Source organism: Taudactylus pleione, unplaced genomic scaffold (genome assembly GCF_031769625.1).
Source record: "Taudactylus pleione unplaced genomic scaffold, aTauple2 ptg000235l, whole genome shotgun sequence".
NCBI lineage: Eukaryota > Metazoa > Chordata > Amphibia > Anura > Myobatrachidae > Taudactylus > Taudactylus pleione.
The window spans coordinates 2,765,464-2,785,491 of NW_028284637.1; the positions used below are offsets into that span (position 1 = coordinate 2,765,464).

A 20,028-nucleotide genomic window follows, 5' to 3' on the forward strand; every position below is an offset into this window, starting at 1 on the left:
GATGCTAAACAACTTTCACTGCTGCGCTTTTATTTTTTACTCTGTTGACACAGCAGTTATAAAGCATGGAGCGTTTTTTTGTACTTTAATGGCTAACTTAATTTATTGCACGAATTCAGTCCTGGCACATACTTTATAAATCTGCCACTTCTTGTTTCGTATTTATATTTTATTTTACCTTATTTTATTTTTTTCTCTCCTGATTTACTTGTAGAATGATTTTTGTGACCTCCAAGTGGTCCCCAGGAATGCTGAAATACATAGCTTTGCATTAATGTCTGTCGCATATCATTTACCATCTGCTGGCCTCCCTTATATATACACCAAATTGTTGTTGTAGTGTGGAATAAACAGTTTAATGTCTGCATGACTGCGAGCAGCTCCAGAATAACAGAGTTAAGCATTTTGGAAAAATATGCTTTTTGTGATTTTTGGTTATCCTGGTTTATTTTTATTTATTTTTTTCTTGTAACATATTGTAAAGAAAAGGAGCAAATGTCAAAAAGAAATTCATGCTTCAACAAGCAATACTGACTCAGGCAGTATGGACATCTATAGGACATAGAGTAACCTGTGACACTTCAGCTGATGATGCACTAGAACTCCCAGCATGCTTTGAGCTCTTAATTCCTCTTTGCGGAGCTGGAGGTGAACTGCAATCACATTATTATGTTCGGTTTTGGAGACATCACCTATACAAGGATGTTGGTAAAACAGAAAAGATCTAGAAAGGGACTACAGAATGACGCAGGGTATAAAGCAGGCATTGACATGAAACACTTGATTTCACAAGGGTTCAGGGAGTTTTTTATAATGAATTCATGCTCCAGTAAAAGGGGGGCAGCTGGGGGAAAGCTAAAGAGTAATGTTAACAAATTTTGTTTTACTGAGAGGAGGGTGTGGTATGTAATGTTGACACGCTATTTTAGCCTAATACCACTTTTCCACCAAAATGCCGGGTCTAGCCTGGGATACTGAACACTGGTTTCAACCCAGTACTGGTTTCAAGTGCATCATCGGCTTTAACCCTCTTTTTGATTGCAGGCTGGACCCGGGATATAGTCGTGGCTGGTGCTTGGAGATGACATCATCTCCAAGTGCGGGGAAAAAGCGCTGTTAACAACCCGTCGGGTGACCTGGGATCCCAGTTTCCACTAAGCCTTACCCTAGTCTATCCCGTGTAAAACCTTGCTCAAGATCCGGGAAGAAATACTAGGGCAGTCGACCTGGGTTTTTTTTGTAGGAACCATTTCCACTGAGCCGCGAACCGGGTTGACACGGCAATAACCCGGGTTTTGGTAGTAGTGGTCAAGGGTTATAAGTCTTAATGGAGCCTGACTCTAACCCTAGTTACAGCCTAACTCTGTTGATAATTGAAACATGTCGACATCCTCACTGAGATGCAAATGTAGTGACTAAGGAGAAAACCAGGCCCCTTACCCATCACGATTTGGTAGTATTTTTAATGCTAGTGAAAGTATGTAAGCCGCTATGGGGACTATAACATTTGGTTCCAATGACCACATACCAGGGTTGGACTGGCCCACAGGGGTACAGGGGAAATCCCCGGTGGGCCCCACTGCCTGGGGGCCCAACCACTTGCTCTAATGTCAGGTTTCAGACTGTACACTTGAATTATACATTGTTACTCTATTATAGGGTCAGTTACATGGTCTCCATTGTATGTCCAAGCCTCTGTGGGGGCTGACCCCATATCCTGTGGTAACTGGCCACACCCCAAAGCATGGGCCCCTACCACTGAATTCCCCCGGTGGGCCCTTCGTGCTCCAGTCCGACACTGCCACATACCAACTCGTGGCTGCATCTTTAGGACACTACTCTATGTACTTCGGCATGATCACATGTGAGCCTATCCTAAGAGTATTTGTGCAGTGTCCTTTGATGGGACTACTGACTTTATGCACATTAAATTATCTCTGCTCACCGTCACCATGTTATCTCAAATATTTGCCATACTGATAAGCCTCTGAATTGTTTACATATAGATTTGTGAACATTAATATCTCCTTTTCTATAAACCAACTTGTACTGCAGGCTTAATGGCCCATATAATAGAAACAATATTTCCTAGTATTTCAGCCTAACAAAACCCATCTAATTCCAGAGAATATAGAACATTATCTTCCCGTAAAAACCCTACATTGGTGACATTATGTAAGAAATAACCGTGAAGCTAGAGAATCAATGAGCAGACATCTCGCAGCTTACATCCCAAGACATATTTATTACCACTGTGAGCTTTCAGTCTTGTCTAAAAATATCGGAGCTCGTTCCATTCCCTGCACACAACACAATATATCTCATGCCTCTAAATAAAGTTATACAATACGCAGTAACTGTGATTTCCAATTGTGTCTATATAACTGTGTTATGGCTTCCAGTTTTGCTTGGGAGATTGGAGTTTGTGCAGCTTCTTTGTGCTTAATGGCCGATATCTGTGTGTTATTGTCCCAGTAAAAGATGTGCGCACAGGAATGGCTGCACTAAACATGACTGCGGCAGACTTATACTGTGATGTATGGGCGACTTACTGCCGGCGGCTTGGAATAATGCCACAGACAATTTAGAAGGTTAAAGAAGACCACAAGTGAAAGAGATTCATAGGATTCTTTATATTTTTGTGCTTATCTGGTTATTCTTATCAGCGCAAAATTTGTAGGACTTGGTTATTTCCAGGATGGCAAGGACGGAAAATTCACGGCCTTGTTTTCTTTTGTGCACAGGAAACCGTAGAAAAATTAGTTCAAGCCAACGTGTGCGAGGAGGCTCTGGTAAGAGAGATGTCACATCTGTTCTGGTGCTGTGTTGTATTTATTCTGTCTCATGTCATTAAACTGACCCAGTCACCTGGCAGCAGCCATTTTGTGGGACCAACCAATATGCACAAGATGGCAGCCAATCGCGTCACCAGGAATTAATGACCTCACTGACTGAGGAACTTTTAGCTTCAGGTCTCAGTAATGTTGCTAGTTCCTAATGAACTGATAGGCTGGATATGGCTCCCACCCAGTGTGTAGGTGACGGGTCCACTTTAAGCCCTACGTAGATTGTTGTTGTTTTTTCAATTTAATTATTTTTTATTTATTTTTTTGTTCTTTCTGTAGAAGAAACCTGCTGCAGTTTCTGAAATTCCGACTGTAAATGTTGTCGCTGATGAGGAATTTCTGCCTTTTCAAGATAACACATTTGACCTAGTTGTCAGCAGTTTGAGGTATGGAGTTTCAACATCTGTCATTTTAAAAGTTTTGCAACCTGTTACTGCATTATATGGGCCCTGACTCAGAGCCGAATGCAATGCCCATGGCCACGTAGCTGAGCCATTATTTGCTACTGTGCATACGCAAAAATGTCTGAAAAACGTTTACGGCGCATGTGTTACACAGAGTGTACAGACAAAGCTGCTGTTCCGATCGGTTCAGATGGTATCGGAAAGGTGGAGGAAAAGTAATGGGTGTTCCTGGGCGGTGGCTGCCAGTGCACGCAAAAATAGAGTCGTGGGAGCGTTGTGGGCGTGTCAAAGCAAGCGGCATAGGAGGCCATGGTCAGACGGAGAAACTGCTCATATCGCAAGTTTCGATGGTATGACCCTTGGTGGCGAATAAGGACGCACCAATCAGTATCACAGCGTGCTTGGGCCCTAACAGTGGACCCCTCAGGCCTTGCACGTTCGGCCGAACAGATGTACCCAAAGGAAGGAGTTTGTAGCGACATTTGCATAAACTCACAGTAGTGACCTTAATGTACACTAGGGTTACTAGCGTATGTTGCTGCCCAAGCTTTTGTTTAATAAGCTTTTATGTAATTCCATGGTAAATTGGGCACAGTTTACAAGGCACTTTTTTCCTTGCCTAAAAGGAAATATATAATATTGTAAGGCTACCTGAGTATACTTGCTGCTTCCTCCTCCATACTGTGTTTAGTACACCTCCTCTCATCTGTATTCTCCATATCATTTCCTTTTATCCGCTTCTGTTTGCTAAATTTTTTCACTGCATTCATGAAATTCAGTTTACTTGGTGCACAGCCTGTGGGGTCAGGAAGCCAAGTTGGGATTCTTCGCAAGATCTCCCTATGTTGTCCTGCTGTGGCCTCTCCCGATTTTGTCCTGCGGTGGCCTCTCCCGATTTTGTCCTGCGGTGGGCTCTCCCGATTTTGTCCTGCGGTGGGCTCTCCCGATTTTGTCCTGCGGTGGGCTCTCCCGATTTTGTCCTGCTGTGTTCTCTCCCGATTTTGTCCTGCTGTGTCCTCTCCCGATTTTGTCCTGCTGTGTCCTCTCCCGATTTTGTCCTGCGGTGGGCTCTCCCGATTTTGTCCTGCGGTGGGCTCTCCCGATTTTGATCTGCGGTGGGCTCACCCGATTTTGTCGTGCGGTGGGCTCTCCCGATTTTGTCCTGCGGTGGGCTCTCCCGATTTTGTCCTGCGGTGGGCTCTCCTGATTTTGTCCTGCGGTGGGCTCTCACAATTTGTCCTGCGGTGGGCTCTCACAATTTTATCAAACTATTCTATTAGGAACCACCTATGTTCAGGGTCAAAGCTCAATAACACGTTGGCACTTGAGACCCAAAACAATGCCACACTGATACATTGGGGTCCTCGCTATAAAAACCCCTGAACATCACTGATCTGGGTTCTATATATAATAAGGGAAAATGTATCTTGTTGGGAACAAAATGCAATCAATACATCTGTTCTTTCTTGTACAAGTAATTCTTGTAATTAACCGTTATTACTGCAATTATTATTTTTCTTATACCAATAGATATGAGAGAGTTCCTGTTAATATTGTGATTTTTTTTTTTTTTTTCTTGTGGTTTGTTATTTGTTTCAGTTTACACTGGGTGAATGATCTACCTAGGGCATTTCAAGAGGTAAGAATTTTTGGAGTAGTCAGTTATTTAGCTATCTAAAGATTGGATTGCATGAAGTAATTACAACTTCATTATTTAAATTACTAATAAGATTTAATTTATGAATCACATAAAAGGTCAAATCTGGTTCCTCGCAGTGAATGTATATAATGTAGGTTACATGTGGATGAAATCAGGGTGCACTAGTAATAATAATCTTATAATTCCTAGAAATTATGGTACATATATATGCAGGGGCTTTTCCAGCTGCTCAGAACGCGCCCCCCTTCCCCAGCCAGCAGTTCTGCCAAAATAGCAGTAGTATTATATACAATTTTACTAACGCTGCATCAACAACCTACAGTATAAGGCAGTGGTCTCCAACCCATAGCTCGCGAGCTACTGGTAGCTCGCTGCCATAATTTTGGTAGCTCACCTAGAGTCCTGGTTGCCGAGTCAACCAGGAAGAAGGGCCTTCTGACACACGCTCCTCCGTGGCGTCGATGCCATGGGTGGAGCCACATACAGATGAGGGAGGTTGGGCGGAGAGAGCACATACAGATGAGGGAGGTTGGGTGGAGAGAGCACATACAGATGAGGGACAGAGAGAGAGAGCACATACAGATGAGGGAGGGGAGGGGGAGAGAGCACATACAGATGAGGGAGGGGAGGGGGTGAGAGCACATACAGATGAGGGATAGAGAGAGAGAGCACATACAGATGAGGGATAGAGAGAGAGAGCACATACAGATGAGGGACAGAGAGAGAGAGCACATACAGATGAGGGAGAGAGAGAGAGAGCACATACAGATGAGGGAGAGAGAGAGAGAGCACATACAGATGAGGGACAGAGAGAGAGCACATACAGATGAGGGATAGAGAGAGAGAGCACATACAGATGAGGGACAGAGAGAGAGAGCACATACAGATGAGAGAGAGAGAGCACATACAGATGAGGGAGAGAGAGAGAGAGAGCACATACAGATGAGGGAGGGGAGGGGGAGAGAGCACATACAGATGAGGGAGGGGAGGGGGAGAGAGTACATACAGATGAGGGACAGAGAGAGAGAGCACATACAGATGAGGGAGGGGAGGGGGAGAGAGCACATACAGATGAGGGAGAGGAGGGGGTGAGAGCACATACAGATGAGGGATAGAGAGAGAGCACATACAGATGAGGGACAGAGAGAGAGAGCACATACAGATGAGGGACAGAGAGAGAGAGCACATACAGATGAGGGAGAGAGAGAGAGAGAGCACATACAGATGAGGGATAGAGAGAGAGAGCACATACAGATGAGGGATAGAGATAGAGCACATACAGATGAGGGACAGAGAGAGCACATACAGATGAGGGAGAGAGAGAGAGATAGCACATACAGATGAGGGAGGGGAGGGGTGAGAGCACATACAGATGAGGGAGGGGAGGGGGAGAGAGCACATACAGATGAGGGATAGAGAGAGAGAGCACATACAGATGAGGGGAGGGGTGAGGGCACATACAGAGGAGGGATAGAGAGAGAGAGCACATACAGATGAGGGAGGGGAGGGGTGAGAGCACATACAGAGGAGGGAGAGGAGGGGTGAGAGCACATACAGATGAGGGAGGGCAGCGATTGCATTGCGATTACATTAGTATACAGAGCTACTCGCAAAGTGAGTGACAGGTAGTCAGCGTTTGGGGGTGGTAAGGGAGCGGTGGTTAGAAGAACGCAGGCGTGTCAGGCCATTTAAACACACGTCTCTTGGGCGTGCATAAATCGGCCATTGCAATCTCCTTCACGGCATGAGAGCTCTCTGTGTGTCAGGAGAGCTGCAATGTTTGCGGCTGGTCGGACATGCAGTGTGAATGCACGTTGTGCGTCGATGGTACCGATGTTTACGCTGTTGTACGTTATCGGACGGATATGAGAAGGCAGCAGCGGGCGTCCCTATGCTCGGCTGTGCTGTGGAAGGCATTAGCTTATTTTAGTAACTGCGATCCGTGAGAGAATGCCGTTGCAATTGCATTAGCAGAAATCTCGGAATCAGGCCCTTAGTTTTTACATTCTCTTTTTCCATTGAACAAATGAAATTGACTATTTAGTCATGCCATCCGCACGTAATGGGCCTGATTGTGAGTAGGACGCCATCGCGTCAGTGGGCCAAATTCAATTAGAGGTCGAAAAAGTCGCAGCCGGCGAAATGCATTCGCTGCTGCCTCGTTCACCTGTTTGTACTAGAAGTTATCGCGTACTTTCACAGTGCGCGCTCACGCTTTTCCCCCTATTCAATTCCAAAACAGGCTAAAACGGAGAAGAGCGAGAGGCAAAACTAGCGAAAACGACAGCATATTTTGGGGAATTCAGGCTGTACCCCAGTAAAAGCCTAACTGACAAAGGAAATCAATATAGAAGTGTATTAATAGGCCTAATATAAGTATTTTGGGTTCTGAAACTAAGTCAAAGGGCTGTTATTTGCATAAGTGTGGAAAAAGGTTCTAAAGCAATTTCAATTGTGAAAAATAATTGCTGTAGGTAAATTGGGGGTACATTTATTTGGGTACTAGTATATTTTTGGGGCTCTAAAGTGCATTATTAACAACTTTAAAAATGACACCTGCTGCAGCCACCTGCAATCCTAAAAACACCTGTCCTATAGTACCAGACCCAGTACTTTATACCCATTTTCCAACACTTCTTACATTTTCACCCCCCAAATGATGTGTTTTTCACTGGGAATTAAGTTTTTTTTTTGTTGTTGTTTTTTTACCTAATTAGTCATTAAGGGAGGTGTCCAAATGGCTCTGAACCAAGGGCCTGATTCAGACCCACTCGCGATCGCTCACAAGCGGGTCAATGTTGGCCCAGTGCGCATGCGCAAGAGGGAGCCAGCTCTGTCGTGCGCATGCGCGAGACCCGGATAGCGACGGCCAAACCGTCGCTCCGAGTCTCGCTACAGAGGGGGCGTGCTGTCGATGGTGAGTGACAGCAGGCCCCCTTTGGTGGGCGTGCCGGGGGTGTGGCTGGGCAGACGGAGGCGTTCCCATGGGAACGCCTACCGTCTGGGGCCAGCCCCACTGACATCACAAGTGATGTCAGTGGGAGTGCTCTCGGCTCTGATAGAGCCGAAAGCACTCCAGGGCTTGCGGCAGACGAGACCCTACCACAAGGGTCTCGTCACAAGCCCGATGGTCGCGATGGTCTTGACCATCGCGACCATCTTTTTGGCTGCTCGCTATAGCTGTGGGTGGTCACCCACAGCTATGCGAGCTGCCAGGGGGCCGCTCAAACAAATCAGAGGGACGGCCCTGATTCAGAGCGAGCACTCTGTCAGAGCGTCCGGCTCTGAATCAGGGCCCAAGTCCTCACATTTTCAGCCGAAAATAGGGATTTTGCTCAACTTTTCTCTTGCCTCGGGGTGGAGAAACTTTTGTGCCTGTTTTTCCCTATGGAGTTTTCGCACAAGCAAACACGTCCTGGAATTGAATAGGGCGATACTTCGGTATGTGGCGAAAACCGCGCATCGGCGAGTGTGTGTGTCTGCAACTGTTTGCTGGTGGCACAAAAATGTCATAATGAGATAAATGCACTTAAAATGTTATTTTTTTTCTTATACATAATTTTGTCTGTCAGATCTATCGTGTTCTGAAGGAAGATGGAGTGTTCATTGGGGCCATGTTTGGTGGGGAAACTCTGTACGAGCTCCGCTGCTCCTTGCAACTGGCAGAGATAGAAAGGGAAGGAGGCTTCTCTCCTCATGTGTCTCCATTCACTGCTGTCAACGACTTGGGGAACTTGATGGGAAGAGCCGGCTTTAACATGCTAACTATTGTAAGTAACAAAGAAAATGACCGAAGGCCAGTTACATCTTCTTGTTTTGTCTGACACCAAGCATGGTAAGGCTGGCAATAATGGCAGATGGGTAAGCCCCCCTCCCACCCCACCCACTCATGTTTTTGCAGATGAGCTAGCACTAAGAGATTGACAGTCTGACAGATACTATTCCCAGTGATTCTCTCATTGCTGTGCCGACAGAAGCAAGAGGTTTGGCGAGAGTCTGTGGGGTTTATTTACAAAGCGACAAGCTTGAGCTCAAGATTTAAAGCGGAATTAAGATAGCATATTTAAATCATGCCTGGCTTTGCTATTAATATTAGTGCTGCTCTATATTTTTAGCTCACAACCGCCGATAGGCAATCTGCCGCTTCGCAAATATACCCCTGCAAGTTGTCGTTGTACAGTCACAGAAGCAACGGCAACGCATTCGCTTTGCGGCCCGGTCTCACCCTGGGCTAGCAGATTTTTGTACGCCGCCCTATGGGACTGCAAATAAAAATCTACTAGTCCAGAGGTACTGGAGGGAACTCGCGGCTAATAAGATCGACCCCTATAGATTCGCCTACGTCTTTTTCATGAAATATTTTATGGCTGATAAACTCCATCTGCTCTGTCATTTATTTTTTAGGCACACAGAGAGATTTGGCAGCACTCCTTTAGAGTTACGTTACTCACTGACGCTAGTGCCCTCTCTTACCACACAACACCCTGCACATACCTTATGAAGAATTTGCATTGCCACTGTGTGTCACGGAACAGATGTATTAAGTGCTTTAGTCTTTACCTTAGTATTGTCTGACATGTCATAATACTCCTATCTGTGCAGGATACCGATGAAATTCAGGTTCGCTACCCAGGAATGTTTGAACTAATGAAAGATTTACAAGGCAAGTACCCCACTTATCATCATGTTTATGGATATTGAGCCTGATTCAACGACGGGCGCTAATGCGATCGCCGCTGTGATTTCGTGCGCAACGCAGCTGCGAAAATATACTAATAGTCACAAAGCTTACCCGAGCATAGGGACGCTCACCGCTGCTTTCTCATGTGCGTGCGACGTCGCCTACCTGCGTAAATATCGGTAACATCTGCGCACATCGAGCGGCCAGTTTATCCTTGCGGCAGGTCTGACCAGCTGCAGACTTGGCAGCTCTCCTGACACGCAGAGGGCTGTCATGCTGCGTAGGAGATCGCAAGGGCCTAATTTATGCACGCCCACGTAACAGCGTTTAAACGCCTGCGTTTTTATTGACCGCCCCCCCCTGACACCAACCCCAAAGGCTGACAACCTGTCACTCACTTTGCAATGAATTCTGTGTGTCCGTAATCCCAATCCGATCACACGGCTTCTAAGCATGCGTCATGGCAAACAATCGATTGATCTGCGAACGTAATCGCCATTGTGTTCATCTTGGAATCAGGACCATTCATCCTATTGTAAAACTGAGGTTGCACACAGCAACCAATCCAATCGTTGCTTGGACCAGTGTAGTGAAATGCAATGTCTGCTTGCTGCCAGTTACCAGGGAGTGGAAGGCTTCATGATGTTATCTGGTTCACTAGGGGTCTATTTACTAAGCAGTGTTAGGAGACAGAGTGAAAAGTGATAAGAAAGTGATAAGGTGGCAGCCAATCAGCTCCTAACTGCCATCTCACAGGCTGTGTTTGAAAAATGAAGTTGGGAGCTGATTGGCTGGCACCTTATCACTTTCTTATCACTTTTTCACTCTGTCTCCTAACACTGCTTAGTAAATAGACCCCCTAGTCCAATATGACACAACAGACACCTGGGTTCATTTGTACTGACAACGTAACAGATTTTAAAGACCAGGTGTTATAGTTGGTGTTGCCCAAAGCTTTGTATTGTCAGGCATAACAAGCAGAAGTAATCATGACAGGTCTTTGTTTGTGGCCCGTATGTGAATCCTGATAACTGTCTGGGCAGCAAAAAGCTGAAATCTGCACTCACTGTCTATGATAAATGTTATACAGTGTGCACTATAACCCAGTGGTTCCCACACTGGGGACCTCATTCAGAGCCGGTCGCACAGAGCGTGCGGTCGGTCTGAATGAGGGGAGGACCTCTTGAATTTTTAAGACGTCCTCCTTTGCGGTGGTAAGGCTGTGGGTTAACACCCACAGCCTTATGACTGCCTAAGGTGATGGTCGCGATGGTCAAAACCATCGCGACCATCGGGGCTTACGACGAGACCCTAGGGTTAGGGTCTCCCTTGTCGTAAGCCCCGAAGAGCTTTCGGCTCTGTCTGAGCCGGAAGCTCTCCACTGACATCACTAGTGATGTCAGTGGGGCCGCCCCCAAACGGTAGGCGTTCCCATGGGAACGCCCCCATTTGGGCTGCCACCCCTCCGGCCCGCCTTCCAAACGGGGCGAGCTGTCAATCAACATCGACAGCTCGCCCCCTTTGGATCGAGACCCGCTACAACCGGCGCTGTCGGTCGTAGCGGGTCTCACGCATGCGCATGCTCTGTGGGGGGCCATCGACCCGGTCCGAGCGCATCGGCGCTAACGACCGGGTCTGAATTACCCCCTGGGTTCTTCAGGGCAGTTGCAGGGGTGCCTCGGATTGGTGGTCCAGTACCAAATAAAATTTGTTTTAGTCAGTGTGATTGGCCAAACCAGTGCTGGTGGCTGCCAATCAAAAACTCTGTGGACAAAAAAAAGCGCAGCCCTGTCAGCCACCACATAACTGACCCTAAGGGTGACTTATAAGCACAATTTACTTCATTTCATTTTTGCTGAATTTCTCAATAAGAAACCTTTGGACCAGGGGTGCCATGGAAAACAATGCTGATACTTTAGGGCGCGGTGATTCAATAAAGTTTTGGAACCATAACCGATTGTTTGTGGGTGCCCATGAGAGGCATGAAGTAAAATTGTTGCTTAAAACGCTTTGTTATGCTGTAGATTAGGTTTTTTATATTATGTGCTCATTCTATGAGTGTTTAGGACCGTGAGGACTACGCCAGTTGGTTTTGCGCAGTGGCAAGTGTACAGATTTGCTTCTGCTCGTAGACGGGCGGGATGGAGGCACAAGCTTAGTACATTACGCATTTGCAAACATACAGGCCGGGTAAAAAGACGCATATATGCCTGGGAAAGCCTATTATTTGCAAGTGGTCAGGGGCAGGTGCAATAGCGAATGATGACGACAGTCACCAGCGCTAGGGAATTGTTTGCGAGTGGCTGTGAACGCTCTGTTGTCACTATTTGGCACCTAATTTGTCGCATGGGCATAGATTATGCTTTTGTGTGCATTTATAACAAAATTGTGTTGTTGTTTTTTTTTTTGGGGGGGGGGGTATACACCGGGCATTTCTGCTGTATTACTGTTTTTGTTGTTTAATTGGTGCAATAGTGAATGTCTTGGTTGAACATTAAATAAATGGTTTCCACCAGGCTCTCAAACTCCGTATACGGGTGTATGTATGCTGTTTTTTATTTGCAACGTTTTCAAACGTAAGTTACGCTCAATTTTCAGCTACCGCCCCGTGATATTTATCATTTATGAAAATGTTGTCGAAAAACTGAAGAAATAGCCCACTGTGAACTCTTGTAACTCCTTATCTCACCACTAGGTGGTGGACGGATACTGCAAAAAAAAAATACATTGTGACTAATGCAGCTCCATCAGTGTGTACATCACTTTCGGGTTTGTGTCATTTATTTATTAACAGTTTCTTATATAGCGCAGCATATTCCGTTGCGCTTTACATGGCTAGAAACATTCTTCGCATTCAGAAGACAAACCTTAGTGATGCATCAGCGTGGGCTCAATAACTGCATTTGTTTATATGCGTGTTTAGGTTCAAAAGGGCCGTTCCAGGCATAGCAACTCGTAATGAAGAAACATGGTCTTTGCTGACTCTCTCTCTTGTGTACGTGTCAGTGGAGCTAGTGCAGTATATTATGAAGCCAACAGGCAAACGTTTAAAGTACAAATGCGATATTTCATAATTTGACATTGGTACTTCAATGAGCAGATGTTTAATCTATGTCATATAGTTTTTTTGATATTGATACAATATGTGTAGGTTTGTGTGTGTGTGTGTGTGTGTGTGTGTGTGTGTGTGTATATATATATATATCATTAGTAAAGCTAGACTGTTCTACTGAACAATAGTTTGTTAATCTGCATCCTCCTGGTTCGATATATAAATAACGGTGCTATACCTGTCTATGTCATGCTTACCTTTACATTATACGCCTGTGTGTGTTCTAGGTATGGGAGAGAGTAACTGCGCTTGGAACAGGAGGTGTTTGCTGCACAGGGATTCGATGTTAGCAGCTGCAGCCATATATCAAGGTAACATGCTGTACAGTTGTCTTTGTTTCAAATGATTTATGTATTGTGTTCTTGCTATGTCCCTCTGTCTGTGTGTCAGTATGTAAACAAGAACTGACTGACAATAAGAACAGAACTCTGAAACACTGTCTATATAATATAATCACCTATTTTTCTGGATACTTTTCATTTGAACACAAGACACTGCCCCCCTTTATCGTTCAGATTCTAAAACAGTTTCCCAAGTGCTTAATCAACGTCAACTGAGATCACATGATCCTTAGCCCCTGTGCTGAGTCTAGGCCCCCATACATCAGCAATTGGTTGCAGCAATGTGCAATCGATTGTGGCAATTCTGCAAAGATTTTTATACACAATCGATTGCAAATTGCATGATTGCTGCAATCAATTGCTGATGTATGGGGCCTTCTGTCTTGGCACCTTTTAGTCTAATTGCATCACTGATTGTTGTATTTTTTTGTTTTAGACAGTGTCTGCACGCTGCCCCCTGTGCCATGCTCACCCCCTGCTCCCTTCGCAATGCCCGTACAACTGATATCTTGATTATTTTTCAAATGCTATTGGTTTCTTTATAACCCAAACTGGAAGGCAAAGTAGTTTCCAGATGGTGGAAAAATGATATGTTTCATATATATATTTTTTTGTATGTACATTTACATGCATTCTGTCTTTTTATATGCTGTACTGCAGTGGTATATTGTTAGGTGCTCTCCGACGATTACCAGGCAATGTCTACTCCCCTTTTTTTAACTGAGTGTTCCCCCATCTCTGGCTCCTTTCCCCTTGTGCTGGGGTCATGCCCTTCTGCCAACACGTGACGATCACTTCTGCTTTTGTAGCCCGTGAGTCACTCCTACGTCCCCACAACCCTGCGGGCTACCCAAAAGAATGATTCATAATTTAAAAGAAAATTATTATTTATCTACTAGACACAACATTTAATATTCCTGCATAGGATGGTAAAATACCCTGCTCTGCTTTTACGTGAGTTTCCTCTGCAACTGTGTTAAAAAGTAAAGTGTGATCAAGTATTTCCTCCGTGGCCAACAATATCAGCTGGCATGTTGGCTGCAAACGCTGTAGCACAGGGCGTGCATCTAGCCTGACCTCCATGCCCATAATTATCCCATCAAAGTGGATTGGATCATTATTGGACAACTTGGTGAATGGGATGAATGACGACCGTCTATAACCTCTATTGGCCTGTGTGTGGTGATATTGCGCCTGCACTAAGGAGGCCCAATGATGCTGGAAGGGTTTCGGCTGTATCCCCTTTATTTTGGGCATTTATGTTTGTGGCCAGACTTAGACTGACATTCAGTACTTAGTGCCTGATCCAGAGATGTACCCAAACTCTATTGTTTGCATACATCCCCTATGGCGTGGGGACTGCGCAAGACCCATTCTGCACATGTACAGAATGGGTCCTGCGAGATTGCCTGCAGTGCCCCCTGGGACGAAAAGGGGGCAGCCACTAGGTCCGTTGTACAAAACTGGGCCTTGTTGCCCCCATTTTGAAGGCGTGCCAAGACCATGGTCTGGCCATGGTCTGCTGTGACTAGTGTGTACACGATAGAGTTATCCAGCTCCTTCCCGGAGTATCCCAAACATTCCAATCCCATCTTCCATCTACTGCACAAATGGCTCTGTAAAATGTGTTTCCTCATTTTGTAGAGATGTATGGAGAGCAGGATGGCTCCGTACCAGCCACATTTCACATCTACTGTATGATCGGGTGGAAGCCGCATAAGTCACAGGTAATGCTTCTGATACAGATTGTTGATAATAAAGATGATCCCTGTTTGCTACATTCTTAAGGATATTGGATCAGGCAACAAATTGGCTGCCCCCACTGTGTGTAAATCCATAGTATCTGTAAGCGATTCCTCGTTGTATATTCAGCGGGTGCAGGGTGTGCAGTATGGGTAAGGTGCCTGTCTGCGCCACACTCTCTGCATTATTATATATACACCTCAGTAACTGTAGCTTACTGGCAGTATCCGACTGGGGCCTGAATGACCCACAGGGAGAATGCTATGGCAGGGATCCACTGACGGACAGGAGATGTTTTACCACCTACCAGAGAGGCAGGAGGAAAGATGAATAACGGCCCTACTTCAAAGCCGGATTAAAACCACTGGAGACCCTATGAAAGATGCTGGTTCGGGGCCCTCACCCATTCTCTGCTAACGTCGGTGTGTGCACTCACATCAGCTGGAGCTACTGTGTTACCACACATTGGTGGTAGCTCTCAGTAGAATGACCACTAAGGTGAGCGAGAACAGGAAGATACTGTTGCTGTCATGTTGTACTGACAGTCACCAAAGTTAAATCCAGTAACAGAAGGAGAGTCTGTATTTGTGGGGCAGCTATAGCAATAATCAGGCATTGCTGGTATAGAAATTGGCATATCAGCATGTATTAGACACTCAATGCTGTCAGAGTGCCAATAGCCAGAGTTAGCATATATTGCCAGATGATATTATCACTACAGTAAGTGCAAAATGTATTTATTGAAGAAAAAAAATCACCGAATCCCAATATCAATCCTCAATACCTTAAATAATCTTCATAATTGAAAGTAATAAAATAGTAAAATGAAACAGGATTTTTTTTTAGAAAACATATGTTTGATTGACAACTCATAGTAAGAAAGATGTTTGATAAATGGCTATCATAGAATTATTCATGGTAGTGTTGCCTGAAAATGGCCTAAAACAAAAAGTAAACTAGAAATACAACTTAGAGGGTGCAGCTGTGCGTATAGCTCCTACCACCCCCTGCACCCGCCATTAGGGCTGTCATTAGGTCACATCTATGCCTCATATCGCATTTTTTTGTCTATTATTTTTTTTGTGTGGCACTTTGCACACTAAACAATAAATAACAATGGTGCTGTTTGTGTGGTATTCTTGTCATAATTTATAACCAGATAAGTCCTCATATAATGCCAAGTCCCCAAAAGAAATAGAGACTAAAACATAGGGGTCCCACCTGTGACTGCCCCCAAAGTTCATTTGTATTTTGTGGTACATACCTCCCAGCTGTTCCTGAAGTCAGAGCAAAGTCCCGAGTGAGCGAGCCAGTCACACAAACTTGTGACTGCCCAGACAGAATCGGGATATTTGCCAGACATCGCTCTCCCCTACCTGTTTCTGCAACTTCCGCTTGCTGTTGTGTATTAAAGCTCCGTTGCAGCTTGTCTGGATTCTGGGATGTTGGAGCTGTTTGGGAAAAGAGATGAGCACATTAGACGTGGAAAGCCCAGCAATGAGTTATCACCCTGGGCCTCCCAAAACAAAATAAGCACCGCTAAGACCCTACTAAGACCCTACTATTACAGTAAATAGCCTCACAAATAAATAATTACCTCCCACCCACCATTAGATTATTAGCCAAGCCCCCACTTGCGTGACATTTCAGAGGCAGACTCTTCTGCAAATAAATGTCTCACTAAGCATGACCAGATACAAGCCCTATGTAAAATGTGTGCAGGAGGCAGGCATGCAAGACTGGTTTGATATTTAGGTTTGAAATATTGGGATTCATATAGTAGCATAAGGAAAATGTACCAGATTCAAGACTCTTTCTGGCAGTTGCTACAGATGATGCGCATTGCCTGACATGAGCGCACCGTCAGTGTGACTGTCAGTCTGAGGAGGAACTAATCATGCCTACTAGTTCATCTAATAGGTTATCCCGCTCTGAGTGGCAACTCCCTGGGCTCCACCCTCCCACAGTGAAGGGCTGGCCTCCGGGTCAGTGGGGCTCACCATGTATTAACTCTGCGCCCTGCGGGGCCAGTCCAACCCTGGTATATTTGCTGTAAACATGGTAGTTTACTTAGGGAAGTGGGCTCATATTGATATGGCAGCATGCAGAGAGCAACCTGTCAATTATATTTCTGAGGAAGTGAAGCTGTTATGTAAGAAAATGTGAGGTTGACCCTTATCAATAATAACTACAGTAAATGAGATCAAGTTGCAGGTTAGATTTTGGTCCATATGAAGTACTCTTTCATTGCCTTTACAAAACTCACAATTACGTAATAAAAAAACCAAGTCACAATTACATACTCCAAAAACATTGTTCCAAATATGAATTGTTTCTCCAGTGTCAGGGCAGCAGGTCTCCATGGTGTAATAGGTTACCGTTGAATACTTGGTTATGTTACACTTACTTTTATGCCCATCATTATGGAATAAGTCAAACATGTATCGCTCTTTTTGCTTTAAACAAATTCAATGTTTTTCAGTTTATTAAACGGCATCACACATATTGCATGTAGTGTACAGAAAGAGATTGTAGTGATTCAATATAGTCTGAGGACTGCACAAGAAAATTGCCAACCGATCTGAAACATTTCTTTTATTTACTTAGGCAAAGCCAGCGACGAGAGGTTCTGCAACAATGTCATTTGGAGATCTTGGGAAAGTAAATGAAATAATATCGAAAACAAAAAAAGATGAAAAGTAAACTTGCTCTTTTTACACTACATTCATCTGAACATAACAACCGAAATGTTTTTTTTTTATAATAAATATTTTATAAAACTGATCTCCTTAAATACGTTGATGGTGGTTTTGTACGCAAGTAATGTTTGTGGATAAAGCAATACGGTAAAGTGTTCAAGTCATGCGGTTTTGAAATATCTAATATTAACTTTAAGGGCAAAATTTACTAAGCGGCGGTTTCTATTCTATTCTAAACCCCGGGGGTTTGGTGGCGGTTTTGCAGTGGTTTCTAAATGACAGCCCTGTTCTATTCTATTCTAAAATGTGTTTTGATGGCAGTTTTGCAGCGGTTTTGGCCTTCGTAAATCTGCAGATAGCAAAACCGCCGCCAAACCACAGTCAAAACACATTTTAGAATAGAATAGAACAGGGCTGTCATTTAGAAACTGCTGCAAAACCGCCACCAAACCCCCGGGGTTTAGAATAGAATAGAAACCGTCACCTAACCACCGGGGTTTAGAATAGAATCCACCGTCAAACCGCCACTTAGTAAATTTTGCCCGTAGGGTTCATTAACATTCCTCCAATGTTAATGCATTTTTCAGCCATTATCTAATAACAGAGTCCTGCGTTTAAATTAGGATGAACTATTTCTTACAGGCCCAGTCACACCAACGTACTCTAACATTTTAATGGCAGACTTAAAACAACCTATTTGTCCTGCTTTAATGCACACTATCAGCACAATATATTATATTCTTAAAAACCCGACTCTGCAAAAGCACATTGAAAATCTAAAGCACTATAGCATTATAAGTTAATGTCTGTAAGTTTCACTGCCCTTCTCTGTATATTGTGTTTTGTTCCATGCATAGAAATGTTTGCCAAGAATCACAAAATGAAAATGAGAATGTTTTCAATTCAAAGTTGTGATAATGTATCAGGTGCAGTTTCACAGGAGATAGATACTAATATAGACCAGGACTGACCTGTTAGTATTGCTCCCCTGTACAACGGAAGGACAGCAGAATGGTGCACAAATTAATGAATCAGAAACTGGACTAGAATGCAGGGAATTCCAGGCTACAGCACAGACTATGTAACAGAGGCCCTCATTCAGAGCCGTACGCTCTGAGCAGAGCGCACGCTCTGAATGAGGGCCGTCCTCCATAATTATGGAGCGTCCTCCTGGATGCTCGTACAGCTGTGGGTCACCACCCACAGCCTATACGAGCGTGCAGGTTGATGGTCGCGATGGTCTTGACCATCGCGACCATCGCCACTGCGAGCCGGAGCCTGCGGTTGAGTTTCTCAACCGCAAGGCCCGGAGTGATTTTGGCTCTATCAGAGCCAAAATCACTCCCACTGACATCACTAGTGATGTCAGTGGGCTGGCTTCTGACGGTAGGCGTTCCCTTGGGAACGCCCCCGTCTGGGAGGCACACCCACCAAAGGGGGCGTGCTGTCAATCAACATCGACAGCACGCCCCCTTTGATCAGACACAACGAGCGAAGGAAAGTCCTTCGCTCGTCGCGTCTGGCGCATGCGCACGACGGAGCTCCCGCCGTCGTGCGCATGCGCAGTGCACACCATCGACCCACTTGCGAGCGGACAGCCGCTTGCGAGTGGGTCTGAATCAGGGCCAGAGTGAGTTGCATGCACGCTGTAGTACCTAAAGGTAACCAATAACAGGTTTTAAAAGTATAGCTCAAAGTCACTGATGAGGCAAATGCAACAGGTGAAAGTTGACAGTAAGCAGCAAGCAATAGGACAACCTAAGAAGTGGACAACTATTATTGATGGTGTGTCTACTAAGGAAGCCAGGTAATAGTTGTAGACTGGTCCAGACAGGGTAAGAAGGTATGACAAGAACACAAATCAAACTAACGTCCAGTTAGTGTTCATTTGCAAATCATCTACTGTATCAAGCAGCTGGATGGTCCGGGCCACCCCTGCCTGATCTGTTTTTTCCCTCCCATGTATCTCCCCCAATACACACACTGGCTCGATGCTAGGGGGTAGAGCTGTTGGGAGCTGTCAGTTACATCCAACTCCTGGTACTTTGATTTGTTCATAGTGTAGATACATTAGGAAACTTACCTCGCCTTAATGAGAAAGTGGTGGCAGTATGGTAGGTGTTTTGTACTTTACAATTATTTCTGGCAGGGATTTTCATTTAACATCAGACTCCTGGATTTTCAAACTAGAGTCGGGTAACTAGCATTGAAAATATTGAATTAGCTCCGAGCACTGGCCTGCCTGGAAAAGGCTGACTGGCACTCTCATGATCAATGTCTCAGCCTTCCGCACAAGTGAATATAGTCCGCACCATACATGTCACATTATGTTACTATTTTGTTTCATTTTTATAGGTAAAATTCACTTTGTAAGTAAATAATCAGGATCTCTGAGCAGCTACATCACCATAATACTGTGCGGTTTATCAGGGTTTTGTTTGCATGTTTTTCTTTCTTGTACACACGTGTGGTATCTGCGATCTCTGTTCTCCAGAGATGTTGAAAAACCAGAAAACAAAAACAAGATAATTTCTCCTGTTTG

The 20,028-nt window shown here is 44.8% G+C and overlaps 1 protein-coding gene across 1 annotated transcript in view; it reads left to right on the forward strand.

Moving 5' to 3' along the window:
• The window catches only part of NDUFAF5 (NADH:ubiquinone oxidoreductase complex assembly factor 5), a 33,457-nt gene extending 15,794 nt beyond the window's left edge, over positions 1–17,663 (forward strand). The window contains exons 4-11 of the mRNA XM_088479446.1: positions 2,745–2,792; positions 3,126–3,232; positions 4,850–4,889; positions 8,483–8,680; positions 9,513–9,573; positions 12,931–13,014; positions 14,689–14,771; positions 17,395–17,663. Coding sequence (XP_088335572.1) covers positions 2,745–2,792; positions 3,126–3,232; positions 4,850–4,889; positions 8,483–8,680; positions 9,513–9,573; positions 12,931–13,014; positions 14,689–14,771; positions 17,395–17,490 — 717 coding nt within the window. The 3' untranslated portion in view covers positions 17,491–17,663. The remainder of the gene's footprint in view (positions 1–2,744; positions 2,793–3,125; positions 3,233–4,849; positions 4,890–8,482; positions 8,681–9,512; positions 9,574–12,930; positions 13,015–14,688; positions 14,772–17,394) is intronic.
• The last annotated feature ends 2,365 nt before the right edge of the window (positions 17,664–20,028 follow it).